At 39.5% G+C, this 25,866-nt stretch overlaps 1 protein-coding gene across 1 annotated transcript in view; it reads right to left on the minus strand.

The window, feature by feature from the left end:
* Nucleotides 1–21,112, minus strand: part of znf462 (zinc finger protein 462) — a 43,180-nt gene extending 22,068 nt beyond the window's left edge. The window contains exons 1-2 of the mRNA XM_080847825.1: nucleotides 20,987–21,112; nucleotides 41–277 (exon numbers count right to left, since the gene is read on the minus strand). Coding sequence (XP_080703951.1) covers nucleotides 41–257 — 217 coding nt within the window. The 5' untranslated portion in view covers nucleotides 258–277; nucleotides 20,987–21,112. The remainder of the gene's footprint in view (nucleotides 1–40; nucleotides 278–20,986) is intronic.
* Nucleotides 21,113–25,866: the final 4,754 nt, after the last annotated feature.

The following is a 25,866-nucleotide window of genomic DNA, read 5'->3' on the forward strand; positions in this document are numbered from 1 at the left end:
TATCACATTTTGGGGGGAGGTACTACCTAAGGTTTCCTACCTGCATCTTCTGTGCCAGTCGAAAGGTCTTCCTCCTCCTCCTCCTCATCCTCTGGGTGGCTGAGGGAGTTTGGAGACACAGACCTGGACGGATCCGGTGTTCCGTCCACAACTTCAGTGGGCTGCAGAAAGGCGGTGTGGACATCCTGGATGTGTGCTTTGAGGTCATCATATGACTCAGCACGGAAATCACAGCCGTCACACTGGAGCACCTCCATTGCAGAGGAATCACAGACTCCTGAAGAAAAAGCAAATAAAATATGTTTGTATTATATATGAAGCTCAATATCATTGTTATTCTGTTTATTTTCTGCATCACCAAGTTTCTCTAAATTGATTTCCGCATGAACTGTTGGTTGTGACAAATCTTGCATTTGAGATGTTTGGCAATTTTATCCATTCTTAATTCTTGGTCAGGGTGGAAGCTCAACGGCTGGTCATTTAGAAACACTCTTGCTATTTTACCACCACACTCTTTTATGGACACACTGTCTTCAGAAAGTTTGAAAACATAGTTCACTATATGTTAGCAAATGTACTAAAGGAGCTAAACATGATTAAGATCATGTTGATCACGATTACAAAATAGTTCAAATCAGACTTGAACTTAAGGAAGCTGTGATGCATGATGGCTGGATTAAACTTGACCAAGGTTTTCAAAATTCTTACTGATTCTACATATCTATCATATATATTTCATCCATCATCCTTCATAAATATACACAGCCCAGGCAGACATTTAAAATGCATGTTGATAACTGTATACCAAAAACTCATAATAAAGAACGAAGTATACTACCCATCCCTTAGGCATCATTGCATTAACATCCACAAGTCCATTGTGTTCTACATCCTCTTGTGTATTACCCCAGACTCCCAATGGTTACCACATCTTGTTAAATTGAGTGAGTCATTAAAAGAGATTTCGTCTTGATTGGTTCTGATTGCGGGGTATCTACCACACCGACCAGCGAAGGGAGCAGCTGGAACTCCACTGAAAGTGGATGGGATGAATCCATGCAGAGCTTGTCTGCCTTCTCAGAGAGCCTGGTCAGATACAGATGGTTAGGCCTACTGCTGAACCTTTTCAAAGGTCTTCACAATTTTCCCCAATTTGATGAGTAATTTTATATATAAATATAGTGCGAATCTTGTCATTGTTAAACAAGTTAGGTGTTCTAAGAAAGTACATGCGTTGTTGGCCCCTCTTCTAAACTAGCATCCGCACATTGATCCCAGAATATTTTTTTATCTATAATAAGACCAAGATATTTATCCTCCATCTCCACCTCAATCTCCTCTCCTCTGATCCTAGATAAGGTGGGGGGTCGAGCATCACATCTAAAGTAAAAAAAATCAGTTGTGTTGAAACTCAAATGTGAAGCCTTACACCAGGTGAAAAAGACATTTAGAACTGGACCATGTTTGACTTCATCCTGCTCCTGCTGACAGAGGAGGTGTCATCCGCAAACTTAATTAAACGGTGTCCAGGGTTTCTGCTACGACAACAGCCCGTGTATGAAATTCATAGCAAAGGTGACAGCAATGTGGTCGGCAACTAGAGGTAAAACGCACCTCTGACATCTTATCCTTACCCTTTGCGATCTGCCCATAAGGAGATCCAAAATCCATGTGATTAGTTTTGAGTCCAGGCAAACCTGCTATTTCAGTCTGTCAGCCAGGATTAGGGGTGGGTGGATTGTATTAAATGCAGAAAAGAATTCGGACTCGTGCATGTATTTTACAACCCTCACGATGCATATACAGAAAATTTAAAAGATTCACAATGGCATTGTCTGTCCCACTCGCAAAGCAATAAGCAAATTGTAGTGGATCCAGGACCTGAGTGATAACATGAGTTGATAATGTGGGTTTTGATAATCCTCTCAAGTGATTAAACCACCAATGAGGTGAGGAAAATGGGCCTGTAGTCATTAGGAGAGGATGGATGAGGGACTTTGGGAAGGGGGACTGTTTTCCACATTGATGGGACCATTTTGGTGAGAGCAGAAATTCCTACTAAGTTGGGCTGAGCATTGTTTCAACTCCCTGCCAACGATGTTGGAAAGACATGTAAGGACCAGTTTTATGTTGTATATGACTATTATTACTGGACATTTTAACCAAAGTTTTGAATTTGTAATTTTGTTAATAATTTTACCAAAAGTGGTAATTACCAGCTAACGGAAACACTGCCTCCAAGCGTTACTCTTGTTACGTGTTCTGATCATTTCCAAGTTTATAAGTAAATATCGCCGATATTTCATGTGGTTTCAGACCCAACTGTGTGAAATACATTTGAGTTATTTACACGTAGAAAGCGAGGGCGAATGAGAGAAATAGAAATAAGCTCCAGTCTACAGCTCATAACCTCAAGGAACATAACACATTCTAAGACCTGACAGTGACAGATGCACATAAGGATCTTTTTTGCTGAATGGTTTGGTTCAAGAAACAATAGTTGAGGCGGATTATGCGGGTGATTTGTTCTATTTTGTATTACCTCAAGATAAGCTGCCGATGAGGAGCACCAGCGGGCTGCTGTATTTACATCAGACAATTCCATCAGATTGCATCCAGCCCTTGGAAACTGTGTGTGTAATACTCTGTGAACTGAGGTTGCCATGCAAATGTGGAGGATTATGGGAACCTTGACTTTGGGCAGGGGACGTCATTATCATATCAGGCCTTTTCCACTTGTGCCATTATTACCCTGACATCCCATCACAGGGCCACTTTCACATACCCACATCACAGTTAAGTTCCCAGAACAACAGATACAATGAAATTCTTACTCATCGTAACATTACACACATCACCCTTGTTTTTGCCAGGGATATTTTTAAGTGGCAGTCACTTTGAATTTGTTTGAAAATGTAAATAATAAGGGCACACAAGGAAAAGTCTAATATTTGAATGAAAGCTGAGGAGCATAAGCATGTCTGATTTTAGTGTAACACCAAAAAACTACACTGCATTACATCCTGGATAGCATGATACTGATGAACAAGCTGAAATTCCTGCTCAGAATACTTGTGCATTCCTGGTGCATCATAACTGTTGAAAACAAATTCTGATTATCAAAGCCATTTATAATGGCATCTGTGTTTGTATAATCTAACCTTTGTGAAACGCATCCATAGTAATGTGATATAATAATCTGATCATATTGCTTGTATGGCCTTCTCTTCCTGAACAAACCCTGTAGTTTCCTCTGACCCATATCACTAAATGATGGGTATGTATGGATAACAAACAGGGCTGTGTAATTCTTCCGTTGTTTCCAGCCCTTGAAACTGAAAAAAGGTGTTGTCATTGTGTTTGTGTAAGGCACTTTATGTGATTACTTTTTTTGCAGGGGTCAAATTCAGATCAGAAATATCAGACCCCAAATGTTGGCTTGGGCAATTCAATTCAATGGAACTTTAGCAACATTCTGAGGAGCCATATAGGAATAGAATATTATCAGATGTTAAATCATAACCTCACTCAAAAGGCCACATATCTCACTCTGGAGGAGCATAGTCACCAATGAACACATATCTGCGTGCCATCCTGTCCACCACCTCCAGGGCAAATAGGTGTCCGGTAAATCTGTCAGTGGTAAGCTGAGCGCTAGCGGCTTACTTACACTAGAGCCTAGCTTGTTGAGTGGGGAGCTAGCCAGCTTCAGGTGGAGGATAGCAAGATGAAGTCATGTTAGGCGCCATCACTCAGCTTCTAGGCTACTAAATGCCTCTAACCAGCATCATAGAACGAAGTGTAACAATCTCAAGAATGTCATGCGGCCCAATGGGGTTCCTCATCCACAGAGAACAATCTACATCATTTAACACCTGGTGAGAAAGTGTGATGCCCAGCTGGACACTTTCGGGATGGATTACGCCCCTACATAATGTCTACTTCTGCATGTATTTCCACATAGCGAGGTTTCTGTGTGTTGTGCACGGTTAAACAATACGTCCTGGCGAATGTATTCCCCCTCATCCCAAAGTTGTGTTTGCATGTCAGGGTGGCACAAAATTACGTCCATTGTCACAGACACGTATTTGGCAAAAGTCATTTTTTATTTGTTATTATTTCAGGTTAAATCTTTTTTTAAATTGTATTGCCCATAATTACCAAAGGTGCCAGTTGTAGAAAAGTCTGTGGTAGAGAGAAGTGAAACAACCTCAATGATAATCCAATACACTTTTGTTTGTTTTTTGTTTTTACTTCAGCAGCACTGAAGGAGTTTATTTGATTGGCTACAGAGTCATAAATATTAAGAGTCTTTCGCCAGGATTGAGGACTTCAGCTCTCAACCTCCCATCTCTCTGTCTAGAACACCCTAAAACAAAGCTGAAGACGCCTCATGAAGATGTCATTTTTAATGTAACAAATTGAGCTCCTAAGATCAACATCAATGAGGCAATAGAAATTAAATCAATGGAAATCATACAGCAGCATCAATAAGAAACAATAATTATATTTACTAATGATGCTGTTGTTTTCTGAGCTGTTTTGGTTATGAATCATCATCACTTTCTATTTTACCCTAGGCTTGTATAATATATGGCAAGGACACACATTTGCATAGATGGAAAGAGGATTACTGGTTCAAACCAATACTCCCCTCATCTGTGTTATTGAAATCTGCATAGTTCGGAGTAATCCTTCACCCTTTGCAGAATAATGTATCAATGCAGGAAAATGTTACACTGCCAGTGAATCGTGTATTATATGCAAAATGTGTGAATTATTTCATGCTGAATACCCTTAGGTCCATTGTGTGAGTCATTCCTAAAATGAGGGAAGACAGGATTTGTATTTCCCATCACAGAAAAATAAAGACCATTTTAAATTCTGTCAAGGTGAACTGACCTTCATGATTGCTTCCCCCAACAAAGTAAAATGCAGGCATCTAGTATCAGACGTGCATTCGAATGAGTGCTGCCACTGTCCCCTTCTAGACCTGCTGGCCTCCTGCTGTCTTCCCAGTTTGAGTTACAAGCCATATGAACTATGAACAGCCTCTCCCTGATCTCTTGGCACTTCAGAGGGACACCAGAACAAAGTAACCACGCAATGCCAGCTTCCACAAGGGAAAATAGAAAACTCAGAGAAGAGAATGGGGGGGAAGGAGACAAAGGAAGAGAAATAAAACAAAATGTACCAACTTTACCGGTCTACATACAAATAGTCTGCTTCTCGTGAGTCATGGCAGACTGAAAGGGTGACAGGCGTCATTTTCATTCGCCTGCCCTGAGGTTCAAGCAGAGCCATTTTAGGAGGAAGCTCAGTGTGCTTAGGTGCTCATAATGTAGGTCCTCAGATCCACCTCACTGACTGTCCAGTCACTGGAGAACTGCTGACAGAAATCTATCCACCAGATGTACTGTGCCCAAGTCCTCTGCCTGCGTAGTCAGCTAAATGGAGGACAGAAAAAAAATGCTCACACATGCCAGCCTGACTTAGCCCTTTCATATCTTGGAACAATATCTCTCGCATCTTGGGATTAAAAAAAACATTATTGAGGTTCCTGGAAAAGGTCAGGGTGACAGTCTCTTCAAGACCAAGCAAGAAAAAAAAGGAGAACTGCCAACGAAGCTCCACAAGGAGGTCTGAAAATGCAAGGCATGTCTGCAGCTCATTTTTCAGAGCTCAGAAAACATCTGCAGCCTTAGGGTGAGGAGCAAAGATAGTGGGAAAGAAGGGGGGAGAGTGAAGGAGAAGAAAAAAAGCAGGAGAACACAGCCAGTTTGACCCAGCCACCTGGGACACCTTCCTCCATGTATAGAGGACAAAGCCTTCTGACTCTGCACCCCAGATTCCAAAGTCTACTGACGTTTGTTAATCACCAACCGGTCTCTCGGCATCAGCAAGCTCTGCCAGCAGTCACACCCTCTACTCAAACTGGCCGACAGCAGCTGCTCCTCTGAAAGAGGGCCTTTGAATAAGCCAACATTAAGCTGATTAGGAGCACAGAGGTTTTGTCCTTATCCGTTGGTCTACCATCTCTGGCAATAGGGATGTAGAGAAGAGAAAGGGCGGGGGGTTGTGTACAGATTACATTGTATTTTTGTGGATTTACATTCATACTGTCTATGTTTAAGAAGACACGCTATCAACCTATGCAGATCTCAGCCCAAATTATCTACTGAGCAAGATACAATTCCAGTTTGGTAACCCCTTAAATTAACACAATGAGTTGAAAGGAGTTTTAAATAACACTACATTTCACTACCTGAACTGAGAAATAATGAAATTGATTTGAATTATAAAGCTGGTATTTTTTCTTCAAATGAATAGTTCTAAAAGATGAATAAAAAAGTTGATCAAGACAATTTTCTTTCACTTTTTGTGTGTGTCAGCATAAACATTTCACAAATCTCTCAGATAACATGAGGCAAGTTTGAATCATTTGTGGTTAAATTTCCAGTCATGCGTTTCTTAGTAATTTGTTATTCTATTCTCCCAAATCACTACACAGTCATGTCACTTTTGTGTATTGACACCAACGAAATTTGCAAAAAGTAATTTATTTTTGTCTCAGTTGATCTCTACAGATTTTTACAATTTGATGTGGTGAAAGAGGCGATCATACCTTTCAGTGACCGAAAAATTCACTAAAATAACAAAGGTCACGTCTCAGCCTATGAGGTGAAATTATGTAAATGCACTGCTTTTTGTCAAATCAGGATATGCCTAGGGACACACAAAAATGTTTTAAACCTAATGCAAGGCTAGGGCTAGCATACCCATCTCAAAGCTCCTACAGGTAGTGTAACTGCTGGTAGAAAACATTCCACTTTTCTATCTGTAGGTAAAGATACCCAATATGTGTTGCTATATGATGACATTATGTCCATCATCATGTGCTTTTCTTACATTTCAAAAGGGAACTGTGAAGACTTCCCCTACTGAGGTTTGCTTGGCAAATAATTCACCTATCTGGCCACCGCCAAACAATCAAAACCAACAAATCCAAACATGTTTGATAGGCTCTGAAGGTTTTAAACAGTTGGAAGGGCCATTAATAAAAGCAGGTGGTTGAATCAGGCCAAGCTCATTGTCATGTGGTGGTCACAGGCGAACTGCCATCAATGTTAACATAAATTAAGCCGACAACCGGATATCAGCAGACTTCAGCAAATTACATTTATAAGCTAGCTGCCTAGCTTACTCAGTAGCTATGGCAGTTAGCTAGCAAGGGCTCAAGGTTGCTCAAATAGTTTTAAAGATGTACGAGAATCACTATTAATTAACCAGGTTGTCCATTAAAAAGCATGTGGCTATATTTCAGTATGAAAAGAAAACAGAACATTAAAACAATTCTTTAAAAGTAAGAAATTTAAAAAGAGAACAGGGCAGAGAAGTCAAGAGTGCTAGCCAGACAAACTCAGAAGTGTGCTAGCAATGTGAGTCAAACGGTGACGTTGTACGTAGATTTAGTCAGTAGCTTCACAGCACTAATGCTGCTTTTAAGACAACATTAAACTTTGGAAAACTATATGGATGCCAGCAGGAACATCTGTCGTCCTACCTGCATGGCCTTGTAAGTATCCTAACCTTACATCAGAATTTGTGTTAGTTTGTATCAAATCAATAGTCAATCATGTTTATATCAATCAAGCTCAATTAGACTAGTAGGCTAATATCAATTATTGCAAATGTTATTGAAATGTAATGGTAGGTACTTCACTATCATTTCAACATTTGTAGTATTACTGTCACAACAGAGGATGCCATGATTGTAGTTAATGTGAAGTCGGGTAAATTGGGGCACTAAACATCAGAGTAAAAAAAATCAGACTCAACCATGCATTTAAATAAGTTTGTCCGAGTAGGAGCTTGTATTTATATTGTAATAATATTGTACATATAAGAACATTAGAACAGTGCATTAGAAATAATATTTATTAATATTTCGGTTATTATTGAGGACGTTGGTTTATAACCCCAAACCCCACCCCTGTAAAACAAATGTAATCTAATAATTGTATCTAAAGTGATTTGTTAAACATGAGGATTATGAGTGGCCGCCTTCTTCACAAAATATCCATACAAATTTCTTAGATTAGATATAATTTCCTCTCCATTAATGTAATAGATTTCCAAACAAGCTAAAGTACTTATTAAACTAAATCAAGACTTGAAACAATTAAAATCAAGAACAATATCCAGCCCATTAGTTAAAATGCTCAGCTTAGAGACTGGCTTGATCGTTCAACATTACTTTGCCTAACTGTAATCTTTTCTGGTCCAAAAGCAAGAAGAAAAATCATTGGCTTTTATCTCACAGCAAATCCATTTCCAGGAAACATATGGCAGCAGAACTAGGTCAACCATTTACCAACTAGCATGGAGTAGCTCAGAGAAGACCAACAGACAGGCCTTTACAAATGAACAGATTTTTTAGCTTCATAGCCATCAGAGAAGGAGACAAAACTGCAACAGTGTGGTCAGGTTAAATGTGACAAATATGACGGAGTACAGATCATCTGCAAATGGCCAATTTAACTGTATAAATATTTATGTATCAACATAACAAGGATTATTGGTGGATATTAATGCCCCATTGTTTTCCCAGTTCAGGAATTATTCTATGTTAAATTTGATCAGTTTCCAAAAAAATCTGTGTTTGTTTTCAAACAACATTCATATTTGGTAAGTGGATAACAAACCCTGGTAGACAAGATGGAATCTCACAGAACATTCAGTATTCAGGGATCCACAGTAAGCAGTTAGTGGGTGATGCAATTTCCAGAAAACCTGTTCTGGTAGTCTTAAAGTCTTAGAAAATAACATCAAAGACAGCTATCCTTCACAAAACATCAAAATAAACAGACTGGATCTTAAACTAGTTATAAAAACAAATACAACCATAGAAGAGAAATGTATCGACATAAACAAAATAAAATGTGTCCATTTCAATGTAATCTAAGGTCGGGTTCTAATATATCCTACCATGTCAAGCAAGAATCTCCTTTAAAATGTCATTACAGTATCAGGGACATTGTTAATCCTTCAGTGAAATGATAATTTGCTGTTTGATGTCTGGAATTCCTTATACTGCAAGGTCAGAACATGTCTCAGAAAGACCCTAGCAGATGGCAACCTGAAATCACCCAGAGAGCCCTTAATACTTAACACTACCCCATTGCTTTCTTCCTCTTAGTCCTCCTAACCACCCAGATTCCTGCTCAGAATATCCATGTATTTTAGGTACCCCATGGAACAAGGTTTACTTGTTGGACTTCTTTTTATTAAGACTTACAAAGACTAACAAACAACTGGACTACAGGAGGTCATCAAATATTATAAAACTGAAAAAGAAAAAAAACAGATGGGATGACCAACATATTTTTTCCATCCTCATGTGTTTCAAAATGTAAAAAACAATATCGACTATCAAGCACAGAATATGAAAAAAAAAATCTCAAAAGACTGGAACTCTCTCTCTCTTGCTTGGCTCCAGAGAGCTTTCATCATTTCATGTACACGGCTGTAACTCAACCTGTTTCAGTGGAGTCCCCTCACTTGGCTGCTCCCTCTGGTCTGACAGAATTATCTTCTGCGTGGCCACAGCGGAGGCAGTGCAGAGGCTGGAGCCAGACAGAGGACTCCATTTTACTCACAGCCACACTGCAGCGTCAGTCAGAGCAGGCAGTCATTGGTCATCCACCATTTTGTGCTCCTCAAGGCCAAGGCAATGAAAGTATTTCTTTTTCACTCTCCACCCATTTTCACCCCATGCTATCTCATTACACAGACAGGAATCTAGTTCAGAGCAATGACCTACGCAAGTTCTCTTACTTGTCCTTTGTTTCCCCATCTCTTTTTTTCCAAGGTTGCTACCACCAAAAGAACAATCCCTGCTGAAGGCCACAACCCTGCCATGACCTTAGACGATTTCCACAAGCTGTCTGAGAAGATCTTGAATGGAAAATCTGCTGAATGAATTACTTCCCATAGGCTACAGGAGAGACCAGTGAGTTTGAGTATTCTAGATAGTGTTACCAAGGCAAAGACAATTGTAACCAAAGATGTTGTGTGCTGCTATCTTGAGAGAGCATGATGTTCTCTATTTATCAGCCTTCTGTGCTCAAACTAGTAGACTTGTCTTTAATGTGCCAAAAAATATATTTAGTTCTTACTTAGGCTTTTTGGTTTATTTCAGTAAAATGCATATTTCACCTAGATCCAGCCCTCTTGTCTCTGCCAGGACAGTAGAATGATCACTTTTACTTCTGAGAGAGAAGGTTGGCATTCCAGTGAGTTCTAAAAGTAGGCTGCATTCCTTTGGTTGTGGTGAAAACATTATTTTTCATCATCTAGCTTGATCGGAACATTACAGGACACTACAAAAGCAAAACAGTGTAAAAGAATAACAAATCTGAGTTAAGCATTTTTTTATAATTTCATGCATCTCGTATAACTCGGGTCACGTATAACTCAAGAAACTATTTTCTATTGTAAATATAAGGTTAGTTAAGGAATGTCTAACCATTTTGAAGAGGCTTAAAGATTCAAGAGCGATGATGCTTTTACAAAAGGGCTACCAGAATTCATGGACAAAAATCGCTTGATCTTTCAAAGACACAAATTCTTCAATTCATCTACCCTCTCGGAGTTGTGGACATTCTTGGAATGAATGCTATGCTTTACAACAACATTTGTCCTTATAAACTGTATAATCATAAATATCCATGTAGGTGTCTAGTTTGGGAACGAAGACAGAGAAACGCGTACGGAATCGAAAGCTTTCAAAATCAAAGTCCTTAAGTGAAATAAACCGCACATATTTCCACTGTAGGTGTATGAGTGCACCAGTACTATTCAGCCTTATTTGTACGAAACCACTTACAGTTCAGTTCGTACGATGCCATGATGCCAAATCATATTATTTCAGCTTCTTCCATCAGCCATACAAATACAATATTACTATATAAGCCTCTCGCAGAATTAAAACATGTTAGAGTGATGATTCAATTCCATCTGTTAAAACATCTGCAAGTCAACTAGCAGCAGCAGCAGCAGCAGGAGCAGCCCATGACCAGACAAATAGGTGGGGCTACCAAGTTTAATCGAACACAAGATTTAAGTTTTGCAACGTGCTGTAACATACAAATGCCCTGATTGACAGAATGCTTTGTGATCTTGCTTAAAGGAACACCTTGGGATTTTTTAGGTCAAAGTTTTTTACTAGGGACAAAAATGAAAGGAAATCATTACCTACTTTTGTTATTGTCACTGCCCTCTCAAAATCCATCAGTTATTAAATACATTGCCCCAGCAGTTACGTTTTCAACAGTTTGTAAAAAGCCTCCTCATCCTCAGCTACACACGGACTGGAGCTGGAGCACTGGGATCTTCATTCTGAATCTGTTTTGAGAACTGCCCCTAATGGTTCACCACTGGTATGGTCCTTTCCTCACTACCAGTGCACAAAGGGTTCTTCCCCACTAGCACACAAAAACTAATACAAACACCAAACACTATCATTTAATGACAATTAGTTCATCGAACACCAACACACAGCAGCACAGGCCAAGAGAGTGCTCTGCCGTACCCTTTCACAACACACTATACAGACAATAAAGATCATATTTGCGACAGCGGGCATGAATAGACAGATATACACATGCCTACCCAAACTGCAATGTGACCAGGAGTCGACGATGCAAGGGGCTTACAGTGCAAGGCCGAGATGGCTGGTGTGTCAGAGCCACAGCTAGCTAGCAGGTCTAACTTTAGCATATGCTTGTCTCCAGTTTTCTCTAAAACTACAGTATAATGGAATATTAATAAGACGTCACTGTGGCATCTTTCTTTCTTGAATTTGCAATTGTTCAATTGAGTTAAGAAGCTCTAGGATGTTTGATGGTGCACGCCATGACAGCCATGGTGATAGGCCTAGTGTGGACTAATATTAATATTACAGTTGAGATGCCTGGGGGTCCAGCATGGTGTTAACAGCAAAATGGATATTATTTCATGATAATAATAATAATAATAATTGTTATTATTATTATTACCGTCAATGAGGGCTTGCTGCAGTTCCATATTTGACCACAGATTTACATCGGGAAATTGTGGGACGCTGTAGAGTTCCTGTGTCCACATGAAACCTACTATACTAACGGTGCGAACCCATGCCACCGTTGTGAGCAACACGATTTCTAAACCCAATGCATTTCAACGGGAGCCAGTCCATTGTGACGTAGATGAGCGATCTGAGCGACGCGATCGATGAATTCGAACATGATTCGATGAATTCGAACATGTTGAAACTTATGCAAATGAGGAGCGATTTTTCCCGGCAGCGGCCAATGAGATTGTTTTGTGTCGTCTTTGACGGTTTGAAAATTGGGGACTGTATATTTCCACACGCTACACCACGCCCACTCAAAGCGATGGAATTCGGTTGCATCGCGTCGCGTCGCTGGCATGGGTTTGCACCGTATGCGCAGCAGAAGAGGTGAGTTATGTGCAAGGTGAACCTCACACACAAATATTTAAACACAATCATTGTTTTCCCGACTTTCTAACTTTAGACTCTTCTTTTGCGACACTAAAATGTAAAAAAAATCCCTCACTACTTTTAAAGATCTAATTGAATACATTAACAAACAACAATTGATCTAACAATCTGTTTTCAAGTGGATGCATTTTTAGTGGGGTACTTCCCGCAATGCCATTCTGATGAGCCGCAGTGTCCACTACTTTTTTTTTCTAAATTGCTTCTTTGGTGTGTGTATTAAAATAACATTATGCAACAATTTGACCTAAAAATAACAGCTTCAAAAGCATTTTGGTGGTACACTGATTTGTAATACGGAAAATGGTGTCTGTGCCACAAGTCAGATGCTGAGCTGGCCTTCTTTCTGTTGGACTAGTCAGTTATAACTTATTAGCTGTCTTGCTATATGTTGTGATGAGCTTTGTAAGTGGAGTTAAGAAGAAATTTCTTCTTAACTTGTTATGAACTGCGTTCGAAAGTTAGGCCCAATGTATACGGACTGAAAATATTACCAGTCGTTCAGCAAAATAAAAAATTGTCGTTCTTTTTTTATTATTTTTTGGTTTTGTTAGCATTCATCTCCGATGTCGCAATAAATACAACTATGCAGAGTTATATTTGGGTAAAATTTTGTGATACTGCTCTACCTTGGCAGTCTACATACTTATTTGGCTTCTGCCGTTGTCTTGGCCTGTTTGATATCCTTCAGCTTGTCAACAAATACACATGTGCACTGTCCATTAGGTGGTCTTGAAGCGTGATTTTATTGACGACAGTGGTGTAAAAGTGAGCTACACTCTGCAAAAATTACCAATTCTCACATAATGAGGCTTTAAATTGTAATGTCATGCATTTTGTTGAAGTTAATGTTTAACTTGATGTATTGCTATTAAAGCTAGCAATCAAACACCACCTAGTTGGAGCCAAATGGCTCTCCTACAGCTTGAAGGGGGAAAAGATTTTAATCATGCCACAGCAAAAGATGTGAACCCATAGATCTGATTAATTTAGCCTAAAAGCAAAACTAAAAACCCATAAAATGAGTTTATTCATGGTGTTACCTGACGCAAAAGGTACTTTGTTTGAGCATAAATTATGAAATAAAATAAAAACTCACATTATCCTTTCCCTCCAGATGATTGAGTACTGTATTAAGTTAAACAGGATAAGCAGAGTAAGAAGCAGCAGTGGCATCGTGGCTAGCCTACTGGTTGAAGAAATGTGTATGGAATCATCTTGATCTCCTGATTACATTTCAGAATTTTCTTTGCAGCCAGGCAAATGAGTAGCTTCAGCTGTAAACTTCTAACAGTACTGATCTCAGCTTTTCTGGGGCACTATTTTGCCTGGAATGCTGGTATGGCAGAGGACTTTGGACTCAGGACCACTGTTCTGTGGTCAAAGTGTTTCCACAAAATAGCAAGTCAAAAGATCAGAAAAGGAGAATACAGGATAATTTTATTTCACAGGGGGATCATTTTTGATAGACAGGGAGTCATTGAGTTGGCCTAGCAACCAGATGGCCAGTGGCAAATGGGACCTACTTACGAAATCACACAAGATGGCAAAACGTTTTTTGACAATTCTAGCAGATTCACTCTGCCTGCACCTTCTGAATGATTTGCACTTGATTCAGCAATGCCGTTTACACACACACATATGTGTATATGGAAAAACAGGAATCCTTCCACTGATCCGTAAAATGAGCATACACGTAGAGCTTACCAATCATTTCACAGTGCAAAGCAGGCCATTGTAGGCCATTTGTCATATGTTGTTGCGTAGAGTTACAGTCATCAGTGCGAAACAAAGGCTAGTTTAGCTGCAGATTCCACTGGCCTTGACCAGATGAGTGGACCTAGAAATAAACGTGTGTATGTGTGCTTTTTTATGTTTGGCTAGTTGGAACATGGTAGCACTTCGTCAATTGATGCATGTATATTTTAGCTAGTGGGCAAGATTACCACTCGTATTGCTACTAGAATATGTTAAACCCACGGTTAGACTCTATGCATACTCATACACACATATGACCAGGAGCAGTAACAAGTTCCACAAAATTAAAATAGTTGATTTAATCTTGCTATGGAACAAGCCCATATATTGACAATACATTGAAATAGAAAAACAGGGGGGATCTGAGAGAAGCCTAGATTTTTCATATTTGCACTCTGTGGACTTCCTTGTGGCCCTGACATAGTAGATACTTCTGCAAAAGAACTTGACTGAAGTGATATGATGACCTGAAGGCCTTGGGTCGCCAGAGGATAAACCACAGATCTGGTCTTTCTGAAAGTTTCTTGCCTGTGCAGCATGCTAATATAGAATGTTTCTAATTTTTTTGTTTTATCTGATAAAACTCAAAAATAATATTTTCACACACATCACTATGAAATAAATATGTTTTACACATCCGAGTTTCTGAAGTCTGAGAAATATAGTAAACTCGATCTCAATACTAACCTATCTTTTTGAAAGGTGAGCTAAACCAACCTCTTGCAGTGACACCACTTGTGGTAGAAAGACGAGAAACCCATCAATATTAACTTACTGGGGAGAACTCTTTCCAAGTTCTTAAATATTTAATCTACCTTGGACAGAGGCTTGGCTGATGTTGTGCACCAGAGAGCTAGGATCTCCCCTACAAGACCACTCCTGTTCGCCTCTCAAAGACAGCCTTGTCCCGCTCTAGTTAACTGGCAGGGGAACAAGCAGCTCCAAAAGTTTCTACCAGTTTTGAGCCTGTTTTAGTACCCCCTCTGTAGAGGGATTGGAAATCTCATTTCAACTAAATTTAATGACAAAGCTGATCTCTCATCAGAATATATAACAGGAATTCATGCAAAAGCAACAAACGCATGGAGCTCTTTCCTCTTCTCCAAATAGTTCTGGCACAGAGGAGGACATGCTGATACAGTCACTTAAGGAGGCAACACGAGACAAACCAGCACATTCAGCTGCAGCGGTCTACACACATGCTATAGCCCAGTGTCAAAACATGTGCAAGGGTGCAGAAAGTACGTCAAAATGACATTCAGTTAAATATCTGATTATTATTAACAGATTATTATTCTGTTTACGGGGATTCTTCTGTGGAATCCCCCCAACTAATAATCTATTTATATTGATAGTTGTCTCTGGCAAAAAAGTCAAGGATAGTCATTCAAAAGAAGCAGCCACTAAAGTGTAACAACTGTGTGTTACTGTTTTGTTCATTAACACTATTGAACATGTCCTTGGTGTTAACGTTAATAGAAGCAATAATTAGTATATATGTCTCATGTGAGGTCGGTAAAATTAATGGAAGTTTGTTTGCAACACATACACTGAGTATAGGATATTTCCAGTAATTAATTTCACAGAGGGATGCACCTGTTGAGCAGTACAGCAGGAACTACATGTATATGCTTTTATATGTTTAAGTGAGTAGATCACAGGAACTACATATATTTGGTTTCATATGTTTAAGTGATTAGATAACAGGGACTACCTCTGGTAGGTTTTATTGGTCAATGTTGACTGTTATTGTACACTTACATTTTGTAAAAAAAAAAAAAAAAAAACCTCCTTGAGTGCTTTAATTTCCTTTTAACTTGAATTAACTCGCAGAGGAACAAGCAGCTCCAAAAGTTTCTTCTAGCTCCTTCATTTAGATGATTTAGCTCTTGCCCTTACCACGTGACTACTGCTTTAAATGGTTTAAAGGTCTTGGTGTAGCAGCCATTCTACAATAAAGTTTTTGATAATGGTTTAACATTACATTTCACTGCCAGTACCATGCGCACAACAACAGAAACAAAGAAATGTAAATAAATATAAATTTGAAAATGAAATTAGAAAGGTATAAATACAGTTTTACCATTAGTCACATCAACATTGAAAAGGTTCAAACATATTTTGCAAGTGTAGAGCAACTATGTGGGAATAAAAGAGTCTTCCTCACACTGGGCATATTAGCACAGCTGGTAAAACAAAGAGTTAGCATCACAGCAGCTTTGTGGTATAAGGTTTTAACCTTCATTGGGACATCTCACAGGAAAGTCAGACTTACTCTTTAACCATAGACATGGGAGAACTGTTAAGAGTTCAAACCTTTTACATGTTTAACACTTTCGTTAATATAAGTACTTGATTTGTGAAAATCGGGTATATGACTAAACAATGTTTTGGGATTTAAAGATGTGCTTTTTTGTGTTTTGAGTAGAAAACTGCAAATGTCAAGTTAAATTGGGAAATACTACCAAAATCCAGACACATCTGAGAGTAAACACAAAAGACGATGAATACTCAAATAAAACAATACAGTATGCCTACTTAATTTTTCTTCAATCTTCTTCTTCTTACATGACAAACTTAAGAACATCAAAGGTTGATGACCACCTTTCAAGTATATAGACTACAGTATTAACAACACTATGTATTCATATTTTTATCATAAACTCAGAGACAATGTGCTGTGCCAGCATTTCCAATGAGCCACTACCAAACTTTGTGAATGAAGCTATTGGGGCATTGCAGTAGGGTATTGTGTACCTATACAGCCCCAGGTACAGCACATTACCACCACTTCCAACTTCTTTTTCCGCTTTTGTGTCAAGATGTCGTTGTAGCACAGTTCATCAAGATGCTTTTATTCTGTCATAAAAACTTTCCCAACAATGCAGGACTATAGACACAGTGAAGTTTCTGGTTCTTATATTTAAGAAAAAATTAAAAATCCTCCAGCAGGAATTATTCTACCTTGAAACAGTACTGCAGCACTGAACATGACAAGAAATCTAGCAAATCTATCAAAAGGCTAAGACCCTGTCCATCTAAGTGAAATAACGGCCCTGGTGAACAATTAGAGATGGGCGTTGCAGATAGTTTTAATACACATCACTTTGGAATATCTGGCCAGTTAATTGGTTAATAAAGCTTTTCAAACTGTATATATATATTTATACATATTTAATGTTAGCAACTCTAGATACAGAAACAATATGACATGAAGAATAAACAAAAGTGGTCCTTTCATCTACAAGCTTCAGTGTACACTATAGGATCTTTCAAAATGACTTCCACAAAAATCGAGATTATGAAGATAAAAACATCAGCCAGTCATTTCTATAGGTGTTCACTTCTGGAGAGCGTTCACTGTGCCCCATGACTTAGAGAACATTGACTAAAAGTCATCACAGCCTATTACTGAATGTATGTTTTCTGGTCTGGCCTTTAGACTTCCTGTAAGAACTTGGCCTATTCTATCCACCGGCCTACAAATACAAAGCACTTTTAAAACTGTGGTTCCTTGGATGACAGTCATAATATGCCTTGATGGTTTTGCTCCTTCATGTGTTGTTAAACTAATTCATGACTGTGTGGACAACAATGTGCCAGACGTATGTGGATGTTTGATGCGGAAAATGGTGCAAGATCAATTCCCATACAGCAACCTTGTGAGCTATATACAGGATGGCAGACATAGTGCAACTCCATATCTTTGACCATACATCTATACATTAGATCTGATTTGCAGACATGAATATAGAAGAAACACACACACAACTTTGGTGTCCAGACAAAATTTGCCAGAGGCTTGAGACTTACATTCTGTCACTGAAAGGTGAAAGGTGTCATTTGTATGCGAAATAACAAAACATTATGAAATGCATAATGGAAATGTACACTGCCTCTTTAGTAGTTCCAGAACTTCACTACGGTGATGCTCCAACAATGGAACTACATTGACAATAATTTCACGTGTTGTAGGATTATGGCAACAAAAGGTATCCCTAACCCACTCTATATACATGATGCTACTTACTGCAGTAATGTCATTCATCATCCTGTCATTCATCATTAAAATTATATATAGATATGACTAAATTATAACTTATGCAAAATATAAAAGTGTGTCTGTTTCAGTTTGTTTTCATACAAAACAAGTCTCTGTATGAGAGCCTGAGTAGTACTGCCTTCACCTGTGGAACAACAGTTGAGAAACTGTCTGGGTCTCTGTATGGTTATCTCTGTATGGTAACTTGTAATATGTTACATATGTACCATGTCCTCCAACTCCTTAAACTCCAACCATAGTGTTTGTCCCTTACACCCCCCTGTCTCCACATGGTAAACTTCAAATAAAGTCAACACTGACCTCCAGCTGATCAAATGTCCAGCTGATATTGTGTTTTAACTTCAGATGAGGATTCATCTTAAATTAAAATAAGCATTCATGGAACTTTTAAGTACATACATTTCTGATAAATAGGACATGCAAGGTATTAGCTATTGTCAACTATGATTATGTTCTTCAAGGTTAATGCTTTTATCTAAAAAAAAAAAAAATACAAGACTACTAGAAAGAAAAATGAATTCACACCAGTGCAGAACTGAACTAACAGGATGAGGTGAAGAAGCAGTAGAACTAAGGTGTCTGTGCCCAGAGTGCTTAAAGGTTCTTTACTCATTGAACTTTTAAACTTTGATTACAATAGAGCTCAAATAAATACAATCAAACAATACCACCACAAGAAAGGACAACCCTGACCACAAGAGACCTGTGAGGCTTGACAGGCAAGGAGCGCCACCATTTTAAATGCTCCTAGCTCCGAGTTGTCGCAGAGTGAGTGTCTAGCGCTGTCTCCCTGTCAGCAAGATTCCACAGTGGCTGGAGTTGCAGAAACAAGCAAGCTCATGCAAACACTCAGCAAGAGAGGAGGAATCTGGCATTTCCTCATGAGGTGACCTTAAGCTAAATGTATCTAAACAGTAGGCTACATTGACACAAATACATGTACAACAAAAATAAAAACTGTGAAAAATTATGACATTATTAGTTTTAATAATATGTTTTAATAACAGCTGTACTACTACTACTACTACTACTACTACTACTACTAGAAGTAGTAGCAATAGTAATAGAAGTAATAGTAGCTGTAGCCTGGTAGTAGCCTATTAAGTCCTTATGCATCTTAATCTCTTTGACATAGCCTGCATCCATAAACAAAAAAAGGTTTCAAAAAAGGTCTGTTGACATGGAATATCATAATTGTGAAATAGGCAGAACAAAGACAGAGTAAACCCGTTTGAGACTAAACTAAATCTAATTTTAGCTGTGTGATTAAATGCCCAAGAGAGACAGAGGAACTTATAAACTTCTTCCTGGAGTTAACCTCGGTTAGTAAGTGGGGGCCACTTAGTAGAACATTAACAACATGCCGAATGTCTCTCTGCATTATTCACTATAAAATTCCCACCTTCTTCATGTCCCGCATATCACCAGTCTGTCTCAGAGTTCTTCAAGTCTTTCCGTCTGACAGTCCACTGAGCCCTAATGCCCCCCATGTTCCGCAAGAAGAGAGTTAAGAAAATATGGCTTTCTAGGAGATGGAAAGGATACCTAAACTGTTTCAAAATACAACACCAATAGTAATCCCGAAATGAAGAATAAATCCAAAACATGAACCTATTAGCAGCTGTAGGCTAAATAAAAGGCATATCGCTATTCATGCAGATCTTCCGAATAGCCGGTGCAAACCACGCTACAGAAGAGTCCACCTTTGTTCCTGCGTAGCCAACGAGATCTAGTCTGCCTCCTGGCTCGTTCCTGTGAGAGTATCTGCCTTCCTCCATTTTATGGTGAAGCCCACAATGACATACCTGACTTCAGAGCACTGACAGCACAGGCACATACACACACACACACACACACACACACACACACACACATTCAACAGCGATGGCAAGTGGGAGCGGAGGGGGAAAGAATACAATAAGTCACTTGGAAAATAACGCGTGTGTCCCCTCTGCAAAGGTGCCTTTAATCCCATGGAGCGCATTAAAATCCATCAAACTAGATTATCACAAAGCATTGGGAGCAAAGACTGGACAAGGGTTTTCTGGGGTCTGGACGTGGACCAGCGGCTATGCCAGCCAGACCGTCGCTAATGGAGGCTCAGCTCCCATAGCTCTAGCGCTAGAAGAGAGCAAGCCGTGCAATGGCTTCTTCTCCGAGCGAACATGTAGCCTACAAGCGAGAGGGTCGAGAGCTAAATCCATGACCAGACCTGCCAAAATATTACTCTTGGCAGGCTATTGGCGTTAACAAACTCAACATAAACCCTAAACTCGGTTCATTTCCGAGTCCCAGTCCACTAACAACAAAACGAGATGTCAGATATCCTACAAATGGAAGGTCGGTGGAGTATTTAAGAACACCACCGAGTTGACTTGGTAGCCTATTTGGGTGCCCGTTTGGACATTCTCCACTCATTCTCTCAGCGGCTCTCAAAGTCACACCCGGTTGGTTCTACAACTAAGAGTAAACGAGAAAAAGCTGTTTCCAGGTCATTCACGCGGTGCTCTCCAATTTATTCCGTCTAGCCCCGACTACGATGTTGCTTCTGGACCATTAACCAAGCTGTGGTCTTCATGTTCAAGGAAATCGGTTTTACTCACGGGTTCGTCCAGAAAAGCGACCTTCTTCAAAGTTGTTCCGTGTATCATGCGTGTGCCCGGTCTAGTGGATGATCGCCATCTTTCCTGCTTCTCTTCTGCTGCAGCTGCAGATGACCTGAGATCCGTCTGTCTCTGAATAATGAGCAACCACAGAGACAAGGAAGACAATCTGCAAAGCAGGCAACACAAAGAAGTTTTGGAGACTAGCAAGCACCAGAGGGTGCACAAGAGTTTGCGATGAGACGACAGCGCGGCAGGATGGTCAGCGCGGTGTGTTTCCCAACAGTCATTCATCCTTGATTGAGGCAAATTTACCCTCGTCATAATGGACCTGGTTAACAGAGGGAGTGTGGATATGCTGGATATGGCATATTATCCATACGTCTACGTCATATGGGGTTATTCTAAGTTCAGAAGGCCTGTCCTGAGCGTTTCCAACGACGCGTCAGTGATTCAGATAGAAATGGCCCTGATAAAAAAACTGCCTCAGAGACTCAACGAAAATTGAGCAGTAAGCTTTTGTATTAAAGATTTCATTTGGGCCTGTTTATAGCAAAGGCTGTAGACCTGTACTAGATGCTGTAGCCTATATTTCACATCTTATTGTGTCACATTAATGTCAATATACATTAAATTCCATTAATGAAGTTAAAGGGGTAATTCAAAAATCTTGAACTTGACTTGAATGGCTTAGCCTATACCACTTGAAAAAACATCTATTGACACCATTGACAGGGTTGAGCTCAGATAGGCTTAGATTGAGGTCTGGGTCCAGTTATGGCAAGGAGTGGACTGATAGTGAGCAAGTTGACAGGAAGTAGGCCCAAAGCCCATGGTACACTTAGTTAAAGGTACAGTCCGTGTTCACGCTCTTCTTCTGTAATTCTGTGTTTAAAACACTGCAGTCTCCACAATCTTCTTTTGTAATTCTGTGTTTAAAACACTGCAGTCTCCACAATCTTCTTTTGTAATTATGTGTTTAAAACACTGCAGTATCCACAATCTTCTTTTGTAATTCTGTGTTTAAAACACTGCAGTCTCCACAATCTTCTTTTGTAATTCTGTGTTTAAAACACTGCAGTCTCCACAATCTTCTTTTGTAATTCTGTGTTTAAAACACTGCAGTCTCCACAATCTCCTTTTGTAATTCTGTGTTTAAAACACTGCAGTCTCCACAATCTCCTTTTGTAATTCTGTGTTTAAAACACTGCAGTCTCCACAGTCTTGCAGACTAGTTCTACTTCTTTAAATTGTAATTGTGAAGATTGCAGGTCATTTTGCCATGATTTAAAGGTGAAATTCTGATGTGTAGAGTAGATCTGTCCCAGGAATTAATGTGGATCCCAAAGTGACCTGCAAATGTGGGTCTGTAGTCTGCAACACAAAGTGACCTGCTAATGTGGGTCTATAGTCTGCAACAAACTGCAAACTGCAATATTTAATACAAAAGCTTACTGCTCAATTTCCGTGCGTCTATAGTCTGCAACAAACTGCATGTTTTTTTTACCCTGTTGTTGGCCATGACAACTTGCATAGTTATAGCAACTGTAGGCAACATAATGTATCAGGTTCTCTGTGATTAGTGTGATAAGCAAAGACATCTATCTATAAATCCAGGAATCTCTGTGTGTCAGGGTGTCAGTCTGTCTAGGGCGTATCTCACTGACGGTAGTTACGTTAGTTATGAGATTTCGCATGTAGCTTACGCATGTCATGAACGTGTGCATTCTTGATTTTGAAGATTTTTGAATTCATAGTTCGCGAGATATTTGTATTTTACCGTTTCCCGTAGGCACTAATGGGTTATCGTTTCCCGTCCCGTCGGCACTATGGGTAGTGACGTCACAATCAAACAATACACGCGTAGTAACTATCCTGCCTTCACTCAAAGTTCAGAATAGCTTTGGATACGTTAAGGAGGTCCGCATTCAAATTCTTCTTGGTGAACAGATACAGACTTTTGCTCAGGTAATCTTAAGACAGTGATTGATTTGATCTATTCGTTTATTTTTAAGCTTCTTTATATTAAGTTTCAAAGTAATCATTACTTAGTAATGTAGCTTACGCATGTCATGAACCTGTGCATCCTTGATTTTGAAGATTTTTGAATTCATAGTTCGCGAGATATTTGTATTTTACCGTTTGCCGTACGGTGCAAACCCATGTCACCGTTGTAGCGGTGTAGTAGCCTACTCCACTCTTGCGTTGTGATTTTGATTGGCACCCAGCCTTTTATTCATACACTCTGACAGGTTTAATGAACACAGAGCAAAGGCGATCACACACAGCCTATCTTCCGAATGACAGCCTCTCCCAGCCAGGGTAAATGCAGACTGAGGTTTATAATATTGCAATAATGAGAAAACAAAGTACAAACGAATTACAACAGATACATCGGGACACTTTTTTGTGAATGATGTCATAGTCATAGAACAGTTGTCGTCATAGATGTTACCCCCTACGGGCACTGCACTAGTATAAATGAATATATGTCTGATTTTATGTCTATGGGACATAACATGCTTTTGTGCACTTGATGGTATTGATAGCTGCCTAGGTCCTTTGCAAAGTATGAAGTCTTTTGCACATTCTACTATTTGTAATGGTATGACAACAACAAATCTAACATCCATGACTGAGTATTGTGGACATTTGTGGTAAGCCCATGAGAGTTGCTAAGGCTTTGTGGGTTTGTAGGGATGTGTTTTACAGGGTTGTAGCAAGGAATTTTCGGCCCGCTGGAAGATTATAGTTTCGGAACTGTCATACATTATATTGCAGTGGTTCCACACCTTTTTTCCTAAGACCCCCCCCCCCCCCCCCCCCCCTTCTTGTATAAGAAAAGCAGTTAAAAAATGTTATGCAATTACAGTTTTTTTTACCCTTTTCTCTTAGGCTCCTGGTCATCCTTGGTTAGTATGATTACCATTCTTTTAGTAAAATGTACATATACAGTATGAGCATAGGCATATTTGTATGCCATTGGCTAGCATCTCATTCATCAGCACCTTTATGTTTCCCAGGCATGTTTTTTCTTAAAATAGTAATACTCTTACTGCAGGAAAAACGAGAATGAGCCAGGATGAGCTAGTCAGCTGCCTGACCTGACAAAACTGATTGAGAGTGCAGGTCACAGAGGTGTGGCCTACTACTTTTGATTATCCAGTAAGTGTGGGACTATGGTTTTATTTAACATGTGCTAATTCAAATTTGACAACCTCAGAGCAGACAAAGTCTCACGCACCCCCTGTGATCTTTTGCACTCCTTTGAGGGGGGCCCGGACCCAAGGTTGGTAACCATGGTTCAATTGGAATCTTGTGGGCCTCACTACCCGTCATCTCCTCTTAGGCCAATAGCAGTGACACTGTGAGTCCAGAGTGAGTGCTTAAGTTTGAGTCGGTGGATATTCACAGACAAACATGGTCATGAAATGGTGTATTATACCAATCTTAACCCTGACAATGTGGACCTACACTTCGAATACCCTGTCAACATGAATGTACTCTTGGGTTTGGGCAACATGCAAACATCTTTGTGAACACTTTTGAATTGAAAGTATGTTGACTGAGAAAACATCCAGTTTCTTATATTGCGTGACTTATTTAACCAATCATTGGTGAATCACAAAGCCATTGAAATCTTCCACAGTAGATACCCTCAGTAGTGCTGTTAATTATGGCAAGTTGTGTGTTGGACACACATCTGTATCATTTGACCAATAAGACCAATGTCGATGTATTTCATAAGGACTATTTACATTTACATTTACATTTAGCAGACGCTTTTATCCAAAGCGACGTACAAAGGAGAGAACAATCAAGCTACGAGCAATAGAGACCTATTGTAACAACAAATTAATACTGCTTTACATAAGAATTGAAAAGTGCAGAAATGTAACTAATGTAAAGGTGAGTTAAGTACTAGTAAGAGGAGATAGCATTAGAGGAAGGATAAGGAGAGGTAGACTAATGGATGACCAGTAACGATAGTGACTCCTGTTTGAAAGAAAAGCTTAAAATGGCTCTGAAACACTCATTCAATGACACAGCAACAATGGTCTAAAAGGAAGAGGACATCCTGCTTGGAAGTGTAGGAGTTTGAAGAAAGAGAGGTGTGTGTGTGTGTGTGTGTGTGTGTGTGTGTGTGTGTGTGTGTGTGTGTGTGTGTTCGTGTGCACGTGTGTGTGTGTGCACGTGTGCGTGCATGTGTGTGTGTGTCGGTTATGTCGAACCAAAGTTTTACTGTGAGCAATTACTTTTTCTTCATAACTTCCACTAGACCGTGGTCAAATTCCACACTGTGTCTTCAATGTGGCATTTGTTTTCATGATAGTAATCAGGATGTAAGAATAGTTAAGCTTAAAGATTCAAATATATGATTTGCATAGCTTTGACATATTCATTGTTCTACAGGCCAATAAATGTGCGCATGACTGGTTGATCTGTGAAAAAATAAAAGACTTATCTTTGTTCGTAATAAAATAAAAGTGCCTAGTGAGATTCCAGCATGTGAATCAGCATGTCACATCAACCTCGCATGCACAGGCTGGCTTAATCACACTCTCTCAGGTGATCTGAACTGAATATTTTAGCTGCCTGCAAGGAATGACATTTGAAGAAAATTAAAGCCAAACGATTGATTACATGACATCACTTATAAAATTGATTGAATATGTCTTTTAAAAGACTTTTCTCAAATCTCTGTATTGGTAAACATGTTTCTCCCACACACGTCTCCCACACACGTTTACTGGAGCATTCAAGATTTCAAGGGTGTCCGGGTGCTCGAGTTTATCATGCTGTTACAACATATGGCCTGTGCGGCAAATCTGATTAATTTGGGAGGACCGGGACAGACTGCACCAGGAAAACCCAGCCGT

Source organism: Sprattus sprattus (genome assembly GCF_963457725.1).
Source record: "Sprattus sprattus genome assembly, chromosome: 11".
Lineage (NCBI taxonomy): Eukaryota > Metazoa > Chordata > Actinopteri > Clupeiformes > Clupeidae > Sprattus > Sprattus sprattus.